Genomic DNA, 16,023 nt, shown 5'->3' with positions numbered 1-16,023 from the left:
GCATAGGCGGAATTTGGTTTACACGGGGGAGTCCAGAACAGATCCCCCGCATAAAGCAAGGGTGCACTGTATTATTGCCAATGATAGTGTTAATTATTTCCCACCAAACTGACTTAGAAGTGGCCTGACTAATACATTTCACCATTTTCTTATATCCAAATTTTGCACATCCCCTTTTATTCTTAAAAGTGTATGTTTGTGAACAACATTCAAATAAATAAGCTGAAAGAAATAAAACCCAATTCCTATGAGACTTCCAAGATTTTTTTTTCTGGGTAATTAGTCTAGCTGATGGTGCAATTCCCATATGAAAGAAATCACCTTGCTTGGTAGTGAGTTATTTTTCACTGCTGTCAAGACTGCACTAAGATCCACTTCTCTATCTTATATGTGACTCAGTGTATTGATTACTAATCTTTCAAAACAAAAAGAATCACATTATTGGCACAAACATGTTTATGGCTCATGGGATATTTGGTAAACCTCTTTGATTTTAATCTGCTTTCCCTTCACCTCTACATCAAGTGTGGATAATGAAAACCCCATACAATTGCTACAGTATACATATACTTGTAATCAGAAATTCACATACAACATGTATTATGTGTATTAAATCACAAAATGTAAACCTGGTTCAAACCAGCATTACTTTATTGTATATACAGAAGATATATGTGTAGGTCTCACTCTTCTTGTTGACTTCTTCATCAGCTATATAATTTGTACCTCAGTAAACAACTTATGAAAGAGAGAACTCTGAGCTTTATCAAGAGATAATGAATGTCTAAATTAGATTTAGCTAGAGTGCACTTATGATCTAGATGCATGTTAAGCAATGTGATAACTGATTTTTAGGCAAAATAAAAAAGCTCTGAAAAAGAAACTTTATTGCTTCACCTGTATTATTTTAATTGTTAAATGTTATATATTTTATTATTGTACTTTATTGTATATTTATACTGGGTTGTAATCCCACCTTGATCCACCTGGGAGAGGCGGAAAATATAAATAAAATTTGTATTTATTATTATTATTATTATTATTATTATTATTATTTGCCTCTTCACCTAGAAGTTACAGTTTTCTCTCCCTTGCAGCTGAGTCAGCAGAAACTCCATAATGCAGATCTTTTAAACAGTCTACCCAGCATAGCTATTAGTACATTTCCTTCAAACAACAACAGCTTACCAGAGGTTTCATCAACTCTTTCATCTACCACATGATCCTTTTGGTGAACCCATTCACTGTTGCATTTGAAGTAGATCTGTGTAGCAGGACTAGCTTTACAATAAAGGTTCACAGGCTTGTTCTTCACAATGTAGGCTTCTTCAGGCTCTATGAGGAAGTGTGGAAGGGGTTCTGGAGGATCAGAAGGGAAGCTTTCTGGGAGTTCATGAAAAAAATCATCATCTGTGAGAAAGAAATCAAAGGAAAACATTAAGGAACAGACACATATAAAATTAAATTTGATCTAGAGTAATGCTTTTAAGCTTTTATTTCAGGAGAAAATAAATACCATAACTATTATAAAGATTCTATTCATTTCCTGAATAACAGTGATTCTTAGAAGATTAGCCTATGAGTGTTTCAAATAAATCTTTTGTGAGATTTGGCAAGTTTAAGAAAGCTTTCCTGCCTCATGGCAAACCACTGATAGCATATGCAAAATTACAACGAAACATTCCAGCAGGCCAATTTATTTTCCCAACATCAGGATTTACTAACCATCAGTTATAATACTGGAGGCAATAAGACAGACTTTTTAAAATAGCAGGATTTGTTCTAGTTTACTTTGAGATGCATCTGAACATTTTCTGGGTAATCTTCTGGACTCAGTAACATAGATTTCATTTTACTGTTTATGATTGTATTAAGTTATTTTAACACATTTCCGAGCACTCATTTTCTTTTCACAGGATGGGTGAAATGACTTGTTTATAGATAAATGTTCACCATGGGGAAAGAGTGAGAAAAGCAACTGCATTACCACCACATGATATTACAGGTGATTAGTACAATCTTTCTCCATGCAATCTTAAATCAAAATCTACATGGCATTAGAAACAAAAGAGTAAACCAATGGAAAACCCCAAGCAGCTCATGAATGCAAGAGGCTACTCTCATTCAAAGATATACAATATATATAAAGATATAAAGTATATAAAAACAAAGATATACAACTGAGCAGAAGAGTTGCCTCAGATGTTGCTGTCAAATAACCACAGTACAACATGTTGGAAGTAAGGCCACAACTTTATTTGCAAACAATTGGTAGGGTTGGCACAAAGCATAAGGTCAGGATCTGTGCAATCAAACCACCTGATGTAGTCTGATTATCCAAACCGGGCACCCACCTGGTGCTTGGGATGACCTAGGGGCTAAGGAACACAACTTGACCACAAACCTTGTCTTGCGTTCACCAATTCACAAAGCCCCTAGTCACCAGGAGGCGCTCCTGCGTTCTGGCCCCCGCAATGGCCAAACGCCTGCCCTATTTGCCCCCAGGTACCTATTGACTCCCAAACCAGAGCTCCATAGCCCTGGTACCACAACGTGCAGATCCTGGCCTATGCTGCCGCCAAGTTGTGACTAAAAACCACCTAACAACAGTGGTGGGCGGGCGGGAGAAGCACCAAGACTTGCTCCCTTCCACAGCTTGGCTCTGCTCTGCTCGAAGCCAAGCAACCAACTGAGGGAAGGGGCCAGCAACACGGCCTTATATAGGCCTAGGCCCCTCCCTCCCTGCATGCTGTGCGGGGCCCCGCCTCCAAGGCCCAGCCCACCAATGGGCAGCCTTGGAGGACCGGAAGCCCCCCACCAACGAGACCGGCTCCCAGAGCGTCGCGGAGCGGAAGGGCCACCCCTTCTGCCCCTGTGCACCAATAGGGAGCCGGGTAAGCCCCAGAGCACTCTGGGGCTTGTAGTCCAGCCGTGTCTAGCGGCAAAACGGTCTGCCGGGCGAGGCGGGCGACCGTTGCTTAGAACTGTACAAGCCATTGTATTCTCTATTACCATGTATGGATGCAAGAGCTGGACAGTTAAGAAAGCAGATAGGAAGAAAACCAATTCATTTGAGATATGGTGCTGGAGAACAGTGCTAAGGATTCTGTGGACAGCCAAAAAAAAAGACAAACAAATGGGTCCTAAAACAGATCCAGCTTTGGCCAAATCATGGGAAAGCATGACTCACTGGGAAAAAAACAAAAATTCTAAGAAAGGTAGAAGAAGGTAGAAGTGAAGAAGGCCACATGCTAGATGGATGGATTCTATTAAGGAGGCCACAAGTATAAATGTACAGGAACAGAGTAGAGAAGTGGACGACAGGGAACCTTGGATATGTCTCATCCACAGACTCATCATGAGTGAAGATCAACTTGAGGGTAGTTAACAACAACAACAACTATCATTCAGTTTTCCAGTGTCTTAGCCTAGAGACATCATATAGCCATCACAAAGAGCAATAGCTGTAGTATCTATGTCTTTACTGACAGATTCGTGAAAAATGTATAGGCAAGATCCAAAACTCCAGAAATAACAATGACCACAGAAATTGTGCAGAACCAGGAGAAAGCACAATTGGATTCAGTGGTGTCACTAAGGTTGGTATCATCCAATGCAATAACTCATGCTTTCACTTCTGCAGGGGAAAACCTACCTCAAAACCACAGTTTTGCAAAGTATTTTGTCTTTCTTTCAATCCCCTCCCTCAACCCACATGTGTGTTAGGCATCTCTGATGTCCCTTAATAGCAGCTAACTAAAATAAAGATCCTTGTCATGCAACACCATAAATGGTCAGGCCTGGTCTGCACCAACCTGATTTTTCCAAACTAGGAGGACCTGGTATACTGCCACCCAGATGGGTCCAAGTGAGTAGAAAGGGTTACCCCCTCATTGTTTATCTCATGTCTAGATGCTTTATTCTGGCTAAAGCCATTGGCTATGTAGAGCAATTGACTTTTGAGCAACTTTGTAGGTGGGACTCAGCCAGGAAAGTGGTGGTAGCCTCAAGGAGAAGGAGAACCACCTGATTTCAGACCAATTTAGTGGGCACAACTGTTTTCTAAATCCTGATTATTATTGGGTTGTTTTTTTATTGTTTGCTTGCATTTTTACTTCCACACTAGTCTGCATTTGGTATGATTAGGTAGGATGCACTTTAGGATGGAGTGATGAACATGAGCAAATTGAGGATGCTGGATATACACATGGGGAATATCTGTTTTATTTCATAAATACTACTACCCACTGTGGCTAAAATTCATCTTCAATTCTATGTTCAGATATTCCTTTTATCACTCTGAGAATCATATTTGTATAACTGTGTGCAGGACTGGGAAGTGAGATCACAGTAAAGACTGAATTTCACTGAACCGTAAAACTACCAGTCTTCATAGTCTATGTTTTAATAATAGACACTGGCTTTTTTCTTGGTATGTTAAAAAAATGAATGAAAATTTTTACATAGAGCAACCAGCAAAATTGCTGGAAATGAATTGAATTTTCAGACAACTCATTGTTGGGATCTTTAAAACCCAGACAATGATCTTGCTTTTTAAAGAGGAGGAATTATAGCAATTTAGTTGCAAAAGCTCTTTGCATTGACTTTAAACTCTTCTTGTCAATATGCAAGAGCATTTGCAATGCCCAAGACAAACCTTACTCACAGTGGTAAAAGGATGAGGGAGCAGTAACTATTGACAGATCTATCAGTAAGAGGCTGACAATCCTGAAGGCCTTATTCAATCTCCTCTTTTCTGCCTCTGAAGCAGTTATCGTTATACTCAGTGACGGACGCCGGTGATGATCAATAAAGCGCCACAGAATATCAAACTAAAAATACTGCAGAAGGTTAGCTCTCGTCATCGTGTCAGTCTTCATGAAGATTAAATGTCAGCCAACTACCTTTCTTTACTGTAGGTACACCTATATTTTCCTGCATCCAGAATTACAAAGGATATGAAAGACTTTTTCCTGCAGCCACAGCTTTTGTAGAAAGACAGATAAAGAACAAACAATGATAGATGAAAGGGATTGGATAGATTGCTATCATGATATCTATCTTCATAGCTAGAGTTACACCATGTCTTTATTGGACATGAGTAAATTGAGAGGTCTGTGGTTTCATGGACCTCCACAGCTTCTCAAACTGTATTAGATGAATGCAAACCTTTCTACAGTCATTTAAAAGCAGTCTTTAACTGTTTATAAAACCAAAGAGAGTTTCTTAAATGGATTCTGATGTACACAAATGCAAGACCACTGAAGGAAGTAGAATAAAGCATGAGGAAAAAACTGGATTAAGGCAGGACCATTCCTATGGAAAAGATTAATAACCATTTGCCAGATTGCAACCTTTTACTTCTTTTGAACTTCTTAAAATTCCTCCTGAGTAGGGAGCACCAAATTTACCAATCTTTTTTTTGTTTTATTTGGAATCTGATAGTAATGTAAGTCTCAGGACCATTTGCACACAGCCAAGTATCTATAAGCAGGATGGTTTTTAAATATATATTGCAGAATAGCCATCAGACCTAGACTGTAAAAGCAATTGTGTAGGATCATGGGAGTTGCAATCCAGCAAAATCTGGAGTCACAAGTTGTTTGTCATTGATTTAGGTCTATATTTTTCCTCAGCTAATAATAACTCATTAATATAGGCATGCTAATCCTACAGTCAATTTTAAAAGGCATCAATGTCTTGTACAGAAACACTCTCTTAAAGGAGGTGTTTATATGTAAATGATAAACTAATTTGATCCTTGTTCAAATATAAAGATTTATATTTACAGTTACATGACCCTAATTTGCAGTTTCTGGATTTGTTTAGAGAATATATGAAGATGTTTTAATGGCAAAATTTTAAATCACTGGTTTTTCTTTTACTTGCTGTCTTACCCTATCTTTAGGATTTTGTGCTTGCTTTCCAAATATTGAGAAATGTCTTATAGATCCAATGGCATGGACGAAGTCTTAATTATATTTGTCCTACTTTGACTAAGCCCACTGAAATCTAGGAGAGTTATCTTTGTCAAAATTGCCCTAAATCCCAATAATATCACTAGGCTTGGTCTAACTATGACTAAACCTGGGTCCAAGACAATTTTATGCCAATAGAAAGCTTGTGGGAGTGGTCCTCAGATATACACCTACACAAAAGCATAGTACAAAGTGTATCCATTAGAGATGAGTCATTTCCCTTGAATAGCCACAGGGCACATCTTTTTTCTTTTGGTCATTTAATTGCAAATCAGCAAAGAGACAGATGGAAACTAACAAAGCATACATATGTTTTATAATTAAATAAGCATTGCCTTGCTAATTCCTGCTGACTGGAAAAACAAACATTCATTTTCATTGACAGCTCCCAGTACATTTACTGAAGATAATGCTCATCATCATGCTATCCAGGTAGTACACTCAAGTTTTCTCTAGTGGCCAGAGAGCCAGATTTTCAGATTCATGATACATTTAGTTATGACAAAGATCCTCGTCTCAAACAATGATTTTTTTTTCTCCCAGACAGATTCTTTATTATGATTTACCAGAACACTGGTTTGTCTTTGCCAAGTGACACAGTATAGTTAGGAAATACATTTTATATACCTATACTAGATAACCTAAGAAATTATTGTGGCTTTTCCCTGCTCTTACCCTCACTTTTTAAAAAGGTCAAGAGAAATTTAATTCAAACAACCAGAGTTATCTCGCCAATACTCAAGTATGTGTAGCTTCAGACTGCCATTATATTAATTATTCTTAAAGGTAATTTTTCAGCCTCTGTTTTCAACCTTGTCATTTCCCAGCATTTTGTCTGTTTGCTTATTGAAACATTCCTCCAGCTGGATTGAAATATCCAATGTTGTGAATGTATTAGTATAAATTGCACACTTCAACAGAACCCAATAAGCCTAACACTACAACATTCTCAGAAAGCCAGGACAAACCAAATCATGTTTGTTTGTTTTAACAAAAATCACTAATTAATATCGTTTTTTAATCCTCCATTGGCAAGTACCAGTAAAAATATACAACACCCATTTGCAAACCTGAATTAATTTTTTTCTAGGTAGCACCTTCCTTGTGACTCCAAAAAGCTGTGCTGCCACCACCCAGCTTTGATTTTGTAAAAAGCCTAGTCATCTGACTTTTGAGTCACTTTGGCTACATCTGCACTGCAGAAATAAAGTAGGCTAACACCACTTTAACTGCCATAGTTCAATGCTATGGAATCCTAGGATTTTTAATTCGTTATGGCACCAGAGCTCTCTCACAGAGAAAGCTTAATATTTCACAAATCTACAAATCTAAGAATTACATAGCATGGAACCATGGCTGTTAAAGCAGTGTCAAACCACATTCTTTCTGCAATGCAGATTAGACTTTAGACTGCATCTGCAAATCTTTGCAATCAACTGCACTTCAACAGATAAGCAAACTTAATGGCAACTCTCAGGCAAAAGCCATTAGATAACTTATTTTTCTCTGTTCATGGAAACAGTTTTACAAAATATATTGCCCTCAAAACTTCAAGAGCACTCTCTGGCCTGCTTCAAAACAGTCCATGTAGTCTTCAGATTTGGTGAATACCTTAATTTCTGAACTTCCAAACTATGAGAGAAGATTACCACATGTCCAAACTGTTAAATATATTTCTCAATTATCATAGGTGCAGTCCATATAAACCATCTTGTACCTTTCTAAGTATTTAAAGCTATGCTATATGTTCATGTATCCATATTTTTGTACTGCATCAATCAACCGGGATTCCACTTAATGGGTTCCAGGCCTTTATTTAAAAAATGAAGTTCTGTGCATCACAATCCTTTTTATATCCTTAATGGCCACAAGAAAAGGCAAAAGAAAGACATTTCATGTCTCTACTTATGATCTTCTGTTCTTACAGATATCTGCATCTTCCCTACACATGTCCAACTGGATATATGTAATGTTCTCAATGACTGGGAATCCTAAAAAGGTACACCGCGAAGAGAAGATATTTCATTCTTCAAATTACAAAAGGATAGTACATGTGTGAGAAGGTTATAAATCTTTATTAATTTCTGTCCTGCATGCAAGAAGAAATATTTTGATTTTTTTTCTTACCACTGTGTAAGATCATGAGACTTTTTGTACAGTTTTTGACTGTCTTTGCACTTTAGAACATTTTTTTTTGGGGGGGGGGTATTTGTGCAAAAAAAATTGAAAAATGCAGAAAAATCTAGGCTTGGGAGTGCAGAAATTTTTGTTCTAACAAAACATAAACAAATTATTATTATAACTTTCCTATGTAAACATTTTAAAAAGTACCATCATGGGAAGAATCTCACACCTATTCGTCATATTTTTCTTGATAGAATGTCTGAATGTGTGTAGACACCCTTTCTTTACATTCCTAACATGTGATCCTCCTCTACTACTCAGCTTTCAAATGGTGTCTTCTAAGAATGGTCTGGAAAGATTGGAAAGAGACCTTAGTCAAATGTATGTAAATTATGAATAGAAACACTGTGCACATTTGACAGTGATTTAGATTAGCATTCAAATTTATATTTGTAGCAACTAAAAATGTCATCTGTAAGACCCATCCTGATGGAACCCAATACTTCCTAAGTCCATTCGTTAATTTTCAGTGCCTAGCATGGGTAGAAATTGGGAGAAGGCTTAAAATATTGTGTTCTCTCTTCCACTTAACTTACTATTGAGGCTGAAGGTGCGTAACCAAACTGAGAGATCTCACAGTTAATTGATTCTCATTCAACAGCATGGAGCAGGGAAGAAGTCATGATTAAAGCAGGGAAAGGTACATTCTTTCTGAGAACAAAATGGAGGAGGGACCATCAAGACAACTCTTCTACCAGTGTTCTGAGATTAAAAAAAATATTGCTAGACACAAAAATAATGTTCTTTTTACATTTTCTTCCTGCAGATAATCATAAAAGGACAAGACATGTCCCACCCATATTTTTCAGACTGAGACATTCTCATTCATTTGCAGGCCTTCTATTTTTCATCATTCACCAAGATAATAATTTTGTGTAAAATAATGTCTAACAATGAAAAGATGATTGGATTTTGCTATTCCCTACAAAGGCAGAGAGAGAGAGAGAGAGAGAGAGAGAGAGAGAACTCCAGCAATCAGATGCCACATTCTCCTCTCTATCAGCATTCTAGACCTCTAGCCTACACATCTGCTGCACACCCCTAAGAAGTAATAGGCAAGCCTTATCAGACTGATGAAATCATTGCTGTAAATGTAGTTTGTGCTTTCCTAAGTTCCCAGATACAATTAGATCTCCTGCAACTGGAACACAAAACATTATTTTCTTCTGTCCCAGGCAGACAAATTGTATCTTTACAAGTCCCATTCCTGTATACATGTTATATAGACAACTATATTAAGGGACTGGGGAGAGGAATTGCAACCCGGATGTCCTCAAGCACAGCTAAAACATACATGCCTATCTCACTGGTGCTATGTGATAGCAAGAGCAATATCCCACAAACCTTGGAATAATCCTCTGAAGCAAAACTCAGATAGAAACTTGCTTGCAGTGTACATGAGGCAATTGTTTGTATGCATGCACAAAATGCCTTTCGTTCAGTGCAAAGGAGATGCAGACTCCAACAAAAAACAAATAGCTTGAAAACAGCATTTTCTATTTTTGGAGATCAGTATCTGTGTAGAAGAAAGCACTGTTGACTCATTTACCATGCTTGGGATCAACTTTGTACTTGCTGGGGCCATCCCCTGCCCTTCCACGACAGTAATTCATTTCTATTCCTTGTTATCATGATTTAAAAGTAATTATGCCATTAATCTGAATAATATTTGTAAAGTAACTTGTCACATTACCCATTGCACTGCTCTGTTCTGTTTTCTGACTTTTTAAAGAAAACATTAGGATTATTAAGAAAATGGCCTAAGACACCTTAAAACAAACTTTAAAGATAATGTTTAAAGAAACTAGGGGCCCGAACAGACAGACCAAAATAAAGCTGCTTTGGGTCACTTTGGAGGTATGCTGTTTAAATGCGGCATGCATCCTAAGAGGCCGGAAGCCACGCCAAAGCCACGCTCTTCTTCTAAGGACTAGAGTGCAGCTTTTGCACAGCTTCTGGCCTCTTCAGATGCATGTGTCATTTAAACAGCATACCTCCAAAGTGACCCGAAGCAGGTTTATTTTGGCCTGTCTGATCAGGCCCAAAAAACTAATTCACATTACGCCAATAGAGTGACCTAAATTTAAAGATGGCCGCCCGACTGAGCGGGCAGGCCGTGTTGCCACCGGAGCGGTGACGCAAGGCTCTTTGCACGCCCCAGAATGCTTTGCTGGGGCGCGCTTGCTTGCAATTGGTGACTGGGGAGGGAAAGGGAGGGACTTCCGCCTCCAGAGGGCCGCTCTAGGAGGCGGATGGCCCCTCTCAATGGTTGCCCCGGTCCTCCAGGGCACCTGATAGGCTGGGCTGCTCTGGGGGTGGGGCGACTCCCTTCCCAGCACTCACCTGGGCATGGCCTATTTAAGGCCTGAGGTCCGGTGCGTGGCGCCATTTGCTGCTCGGCTCTCCCACCCACCCTCCCTCCCTCGGGTGTTTGTCACAACTTTGGGGTGGCAGCAGAGGGTCTGGATCTGGTGGGCATGGTCTATTAAGTTGCGTAGCACTGTATCGGGAGTCCCTATGGGACATGGGAGCGCCGGGAGGGCATGCGTTGTGGCCATTGTGGGGGCCATAATGTGACACCGCTTCCCGGTGACTAGGGGCTTTCATTTATATGCAATCGGTAGGTTGCATGGATACGAGAGGGTGTTCCATTAGCCCCTAGCTCATCCCGATGTCTTGCTAAAATATGACTTGCCAGTATCTTACAACAATTGTACGATGAGCCAGACCTCATGCTTTTGGCCAACCCTACCTTTGGTTGCTGGTTTTGTGTTAATAAAGTTGTGGCCTTTCCTCCACATGTGGCTCATGTTTTTTTGTGGCGCCACCCTCCCAGGCAAAGTCCATTATGCTTGCTCTCTTCCAAACCCCTTATTAGGAGTACTCCCCCGAACTGTAGTTCATTCCTTATACAGTCCTCCCTTTGTTCTCATGGACTTGGGATTCACACCCCTTGATTCTCTGTGGGGGGCAAACAGAAGGAGTTAAAATGGGGTGCACACCCACAATGCACGTCCGCATGCCCACGCAGGGGATATGGATCCATTCAACTCAAAAGGGCCTGAATATTCATGGTTTTCCATTTTCACAGGGGTGGGGGGTCCAGAATGGATCCACCACGAAAATGGAGGGAGTACTGTATTCCCTGGCTACAACTCTGATCATGCAGGATTCTAATTTATATGGGGAGCCTGGAGACCTATGCTGGTAAAGAGCTTCTACTCCCAAAATATGGATGGTTGGAGCCAAGACTGTGTTCTCCCCCTCACCAGAGTGCAGTCACCACAGATGGAGAATACATGAATAGGGGTTGATATATACTTGCTGGTGATAGCACTAGTAATCCTACCAACTTGCATCCCCTTAGAGACAGTGCCAATGGCATGAGAGTGGGCATTCCATTATGACAATGTGCATTGATGGAATCAGGGAAAGGAGGGGGGGGGGACCCATGAAATCACTTGATCTCTCACTTAACACACAGGACAGCTCTCTCTATTCTAGGAAGAGTGACCAAGTAGAAGAACTGTACAATGCTTCAGTGCCTGTAATAAACAGCTGCACAGACTATTTTTTTCCTATACAGCTATACTTCAGTTGACAAAATAGGTATGTTCCTGGGCTTTACTCCTTTAACAGAAGCATTAGTACCAGAGATAGATATAGAACAGAGATAGTTTCATACATGAAAAGAACAGGGATAGTTTCATACACCATGCAAAAAAAGAAGCAGTTTAACATGTTACACCCACATGAAATTAAAGTATCAGGTCAGGTAAGCCTTGCATAAGAGAACAAAAACATTTTGAATCTTTTAGAGATCACTAGAAAGCTTATTCCAAAATGCATTTTGGGATGATTTTTTAAAATTCCAACAACCTTTACTTTTCTTTATTTCCATTTTGGTGGCAAAACATATCCATGACTTTTCAACATGCCAGAGTAGCTGGTGAGGCAAATCAATTTGATTGGTTTTGCTTTTCTTTCTGTTTTGCTCTTCACACATGCTCAGTAGGTGATTCGGGAGGCAGTTGCTTACCTTGCCTGTTGTATTTAATCCCACCCACCTAGAGTAGGATCAGCTGGAGTAGAATCCCATTCTTTCCCAGGTCATGTCTGATTGCATTGTTCACTGCAGAAATGCTGCTGCAACCAAACACTGAAATTCCATCTTTCTCCAGTCCTCTTTCACTATCCTCTCAATGCGAGTGCTGCCCCCCAATTGCCCCAAAACAAATCCCTTCAAACTAGATGGAAGACAAGAAAAGGGAGGCTGGGTTGCACTTTCACAGAAAGACTTTGTAAAAGGAAACTTTCTTGTTATAGGCTTTGTTAACTGAGGTATGCATGTACTGTACTTCAAAACAGGTGTGCCTAATATAGAAGTTTTATTTTTTAACCCTTCTACAAGTGAATGAACATCAGGTGTGGGAATCATGCGTCCCTTCAGGTGTTGCTGGAGGAAGTGGATTTCAGGATACTATTAAAAGGTGGCCAATTGTCCTTTTCTGTTATATCACTTCTAGCGGTGCCATTTGGAATTACTTCTTCAGGCATCACAATACATTAAGACCTTCTCTGGAAGACAAACTTAGCTTGTTTCCAAAGATGTGATTACTGCAATTTTTAAAGGAAATCTATTCCTTCCTTTAAGAGAGTACTTGAAATTGATTTCTACTTTTCCTAAGGCAGGCTATCCTAGACCTTATGTCATTATGGAGAGATTCTCAGAAGAGCTCAGGATAGTTGCTCTATGCTTAGACAAAACCTGAATATTACATTTTGCTTATTAAACATATTCTGAATATAGAGACATATTAACAGGCCTTCAATCTAGTCTAAACATTATAACCAAGATATCTGGTGTTTAATGTGACAATAGAATCCCTTGCATAGGACCAGTTTAAATCAGGGTTATTTCAAAGTAAAACTTTCCAAAGAAAAATGTTTGGTCCTTCATACCTTTGTTCTTCCTGCATGGTTCTTTTACCTGTTTTTGTAAAAAAATAATCAGAATTTGTCTACAAATGAACAAAACAAAATCCCAACCCAGTCCTGACCTTCATCAAAGCAATAATGTCCTTGAATTTCAAAGGTAAAGTCAGAGCCCAATGTTGCCTGCCCCCATCCCGATCAAATACTAAGCGCAGAAGCATTCAGGAGCATTCTCCAAAGCAAGCACAGGACCTGTTTCAGCATAGTTACTTGTGGTTATTAGCTCTTTTCTGGCAAATGTCACATTCAGCTGCACTTTTATGAAAACACACACATACAACTAAGCTGATGTTGTTTGCAGCTCTATGCCACCTGGACAACAGAGGCGATTACGAGGTGATTACAAGCCAAACTGCTTTCACTCATACCATTTTTATTAAGAAGGAAAAATTTGCAATACAGTTTACCACTGCAAATTGGTGTTTGTTAAGTTTTAGCATCCTATCAGTGTATGTTAGAAAAAGATCAAGTATTTCTCTGTGTCCAGATACTGGAGATGCCAGTATTATCAGCATAGTCTCAACTGTCTTTAGCACATGAAATGACCAGAACACAAACGATTTGTGCCAGATATCATACATAATGAGGCTGTATTTTAACAAAAGAGTAAAAGCCAGCTGAAGTTAAATATCCAAAAGAACACAAAACAGCTAAAGGTCCCAAACACACTGCATAACTAACCCAATTTGAGACTGCTTTAACTGCCCTGGCTCAATGTTGAGAATTTTGAGAATTGTCATTTTGTGAGACATCTGGCCTTCTCTATCAGAGAGCTCTGGTGCCACAATAAACTACAATTCCCAGGATTCCCTAGCATTGAGCCAGGGCAGTTAAAGTGGCATCAAACAGGATTATTTTTGCAGTGTGGTTGGACCAAAGTCTCTTACTGATGCATCTGAACTGAACGTTTATTTTTTCACATGAAAATACAGTCAGCCCTCCATTCAACCATCCACAATGTGAAAATATTAAAAAATATCCAAAAGGCAAACCTTGATTTTGCCATTTTGTAAAAGGTACCTCACTATGCCATTGTTTTTAATGGGTCTTGAGCATCCATGGATTTTGGTATCCATGAGGGGAAGAGCCTAAAACCAAACCCAGTGGAGACTGAAGGCCATTGTACTTTTCCCATGAAAAACCAGAAAGCTAAAGCTCAGTTTTATGGCATGAACACTAAACATAATTAACAACTGAAAAAATATTTTTGTGCATATTATTTTTTATCAGTACCTGAAAAATGTTTTATTTTTATTAATTAATTTGTTGTTGTTGTAACCCCAGCAATGTTTGTTTTATAATTTGTTACTTATTCAAAGATATTATTTCATTAGCCATTGTTATATTTATATAGTTATATTTGCATTTGAAAGGCCCTGTTTACTTTCATGTTTCCTAAAAGCAATTGAAAGAATATTTGAGCCACAATGGAAGGCCATACTTAAACATATGAGAGCCGTCTTCCACAATTTAGTGAGGTTACTCTCACAACTAGAAAAGTAACTAAAGGTTAGGTACACAGCAAAAGACATAAGTCTTCTTCCTCCCTAAGTTATAATCACAGTGTGATGTAAACTCAAGTAGCTAGGTTTATGCATCTAGTTACTTCTAAGGTCATTTTTTTTATTAAGTTGGTACACACACACAGTCTAGCAGGAGGAAAATACTATGTACTGTACAGCCACCCATCAAGCCTTATCTTGCCAGGCTTATACCTACAGATCAAGAGTCAGTTCTCAACCCCTTTTAGGTATCTTTAGTTTTAAAATCTAAAGATGCAATTATTATTTTTTTATATTGTAATATATCTGGCTATTATCTCTTTGCCTGAAATTTAAAGTAAATTTTCTAAAATGGAATTTACTTTGGAATGGTTCCTTTTGTGATAAATAGCTGCCAAGGTAATTCCAATCACATTTGGATTCTCATTAGTCAGTGAAATATTCCACAATGCATTACAACAGAGGCAGATGGAGTTAACTGAATGTTTGGTATCTGTGCTTCATTGTTAAATGTTACAGTTAAAGATTTTCCTGGAAGAACAAATCCTGTTTTGCGTGAAATTAACAGCAGGTGCTACTTTGGACAGACAACTTTATTGAGCAGTAGATAATGTCTTGGTTTTGGTTTGCTTTTTCCCAAATAAAAATGCACATCGTTTTTGTGTGTGTGTGGAGGAGGGTGTTTTTGAATCACAACCATTTCATGGTGTATACTGTCATGGAGATAGGCAAACATTTGGTATGTATCACACTTCCTTAGAAAATGTCATCAGACTGTGTGGTTACAAATCTGTGCTGGGTTCATACAGTGCATTTTGCAGTTTTCATTTGTATTCACTTTTTTCCTTGTTATTATTGCAAGCATTGTTGCATACCCTCCAACATTTCACAGATGAAAACTGAGCATGTATAGACAAGCAAGATCAGAGTGTAGTCACAATGGTGCAAATTATTAATATGGAAGAACACAGTAGCAGGGACGTAGCCAAGGGGGGGGGGTTCTTGGGGTCCGGACCCCCCCTTCCATTAGAAAAATGAATGGTGTGTGCTGCTGCGCCGCCGCACCCAAGCCCCATTATAATGGTGGCACTTAGTCTGGACCCCCCCCCTTCCTAAAATCCTAGCTACGTCCCTGACAGTAGCTAGGAGAGGCTACAGCAGTTTGTTGCACCCCTCTGCATCCTGCTGCATTACTCCACTGCAAACTACTCTGCACTTTGAACTCAGTTGACAGCAATTGAAATAAACTCAGGTCAGAGGGAGAAAGTGACAATTAATCAGGACTGTCCCTGCCAAATCAGGACAGTGGGGGGCATGTTATTGGTTTTATTAGTATTTTTATTAATATTCCGGCCATGATGAAA

General features: G+C 39.1%; 1 protein-coding gene across 3 annotated transcripts in view; it reads right to left on the bottom strand.

The window, feature by feature from the left end:
- UNC5C (unc-5 netrin receptor C) overlaps positions 1 to 16,023 on the bottom strand; it is a 379,353-nt gene that overhangs the window by 152,748 nt on the left and 210,582 nt on the right. For all 3 annotated transcript variants that reach the window (XM_089526097.1, XM_089526099.1, XM_089526100.1), the window contains exon 2: positions 1,189 to 1,410. In XM_089526097.1, the coding sequence (XP_089382223.1) occupies positions 1,189 to 1,410 (222 nt within the window). The remainder of the gene's footprint in view (positions 1 to 1,188; positions 1,411 to 16,023) is intronic.

Source organism: Sceloporus occidentalis, unplaced genomic scaffold (genome assembly GCF_023333645.1).
Source record: "Sceloporus occidentalis isolate IW3139 unplaced genomic scaffold, rSceOcc1.0.p SCAF_5, whole genome shotgun sequence".
NCBI lineage: Eukaryota > Metazoa > Chordata > Lepidosauria > Squamata > Phrynosomatidae > Sceloporus > Sceloporus occidentalis.
The sequence above is the reverse complement of the archived record's forward strand: the minus strand, read 5'-3'. Positions and strand labels throughout refer to the sequence as shown.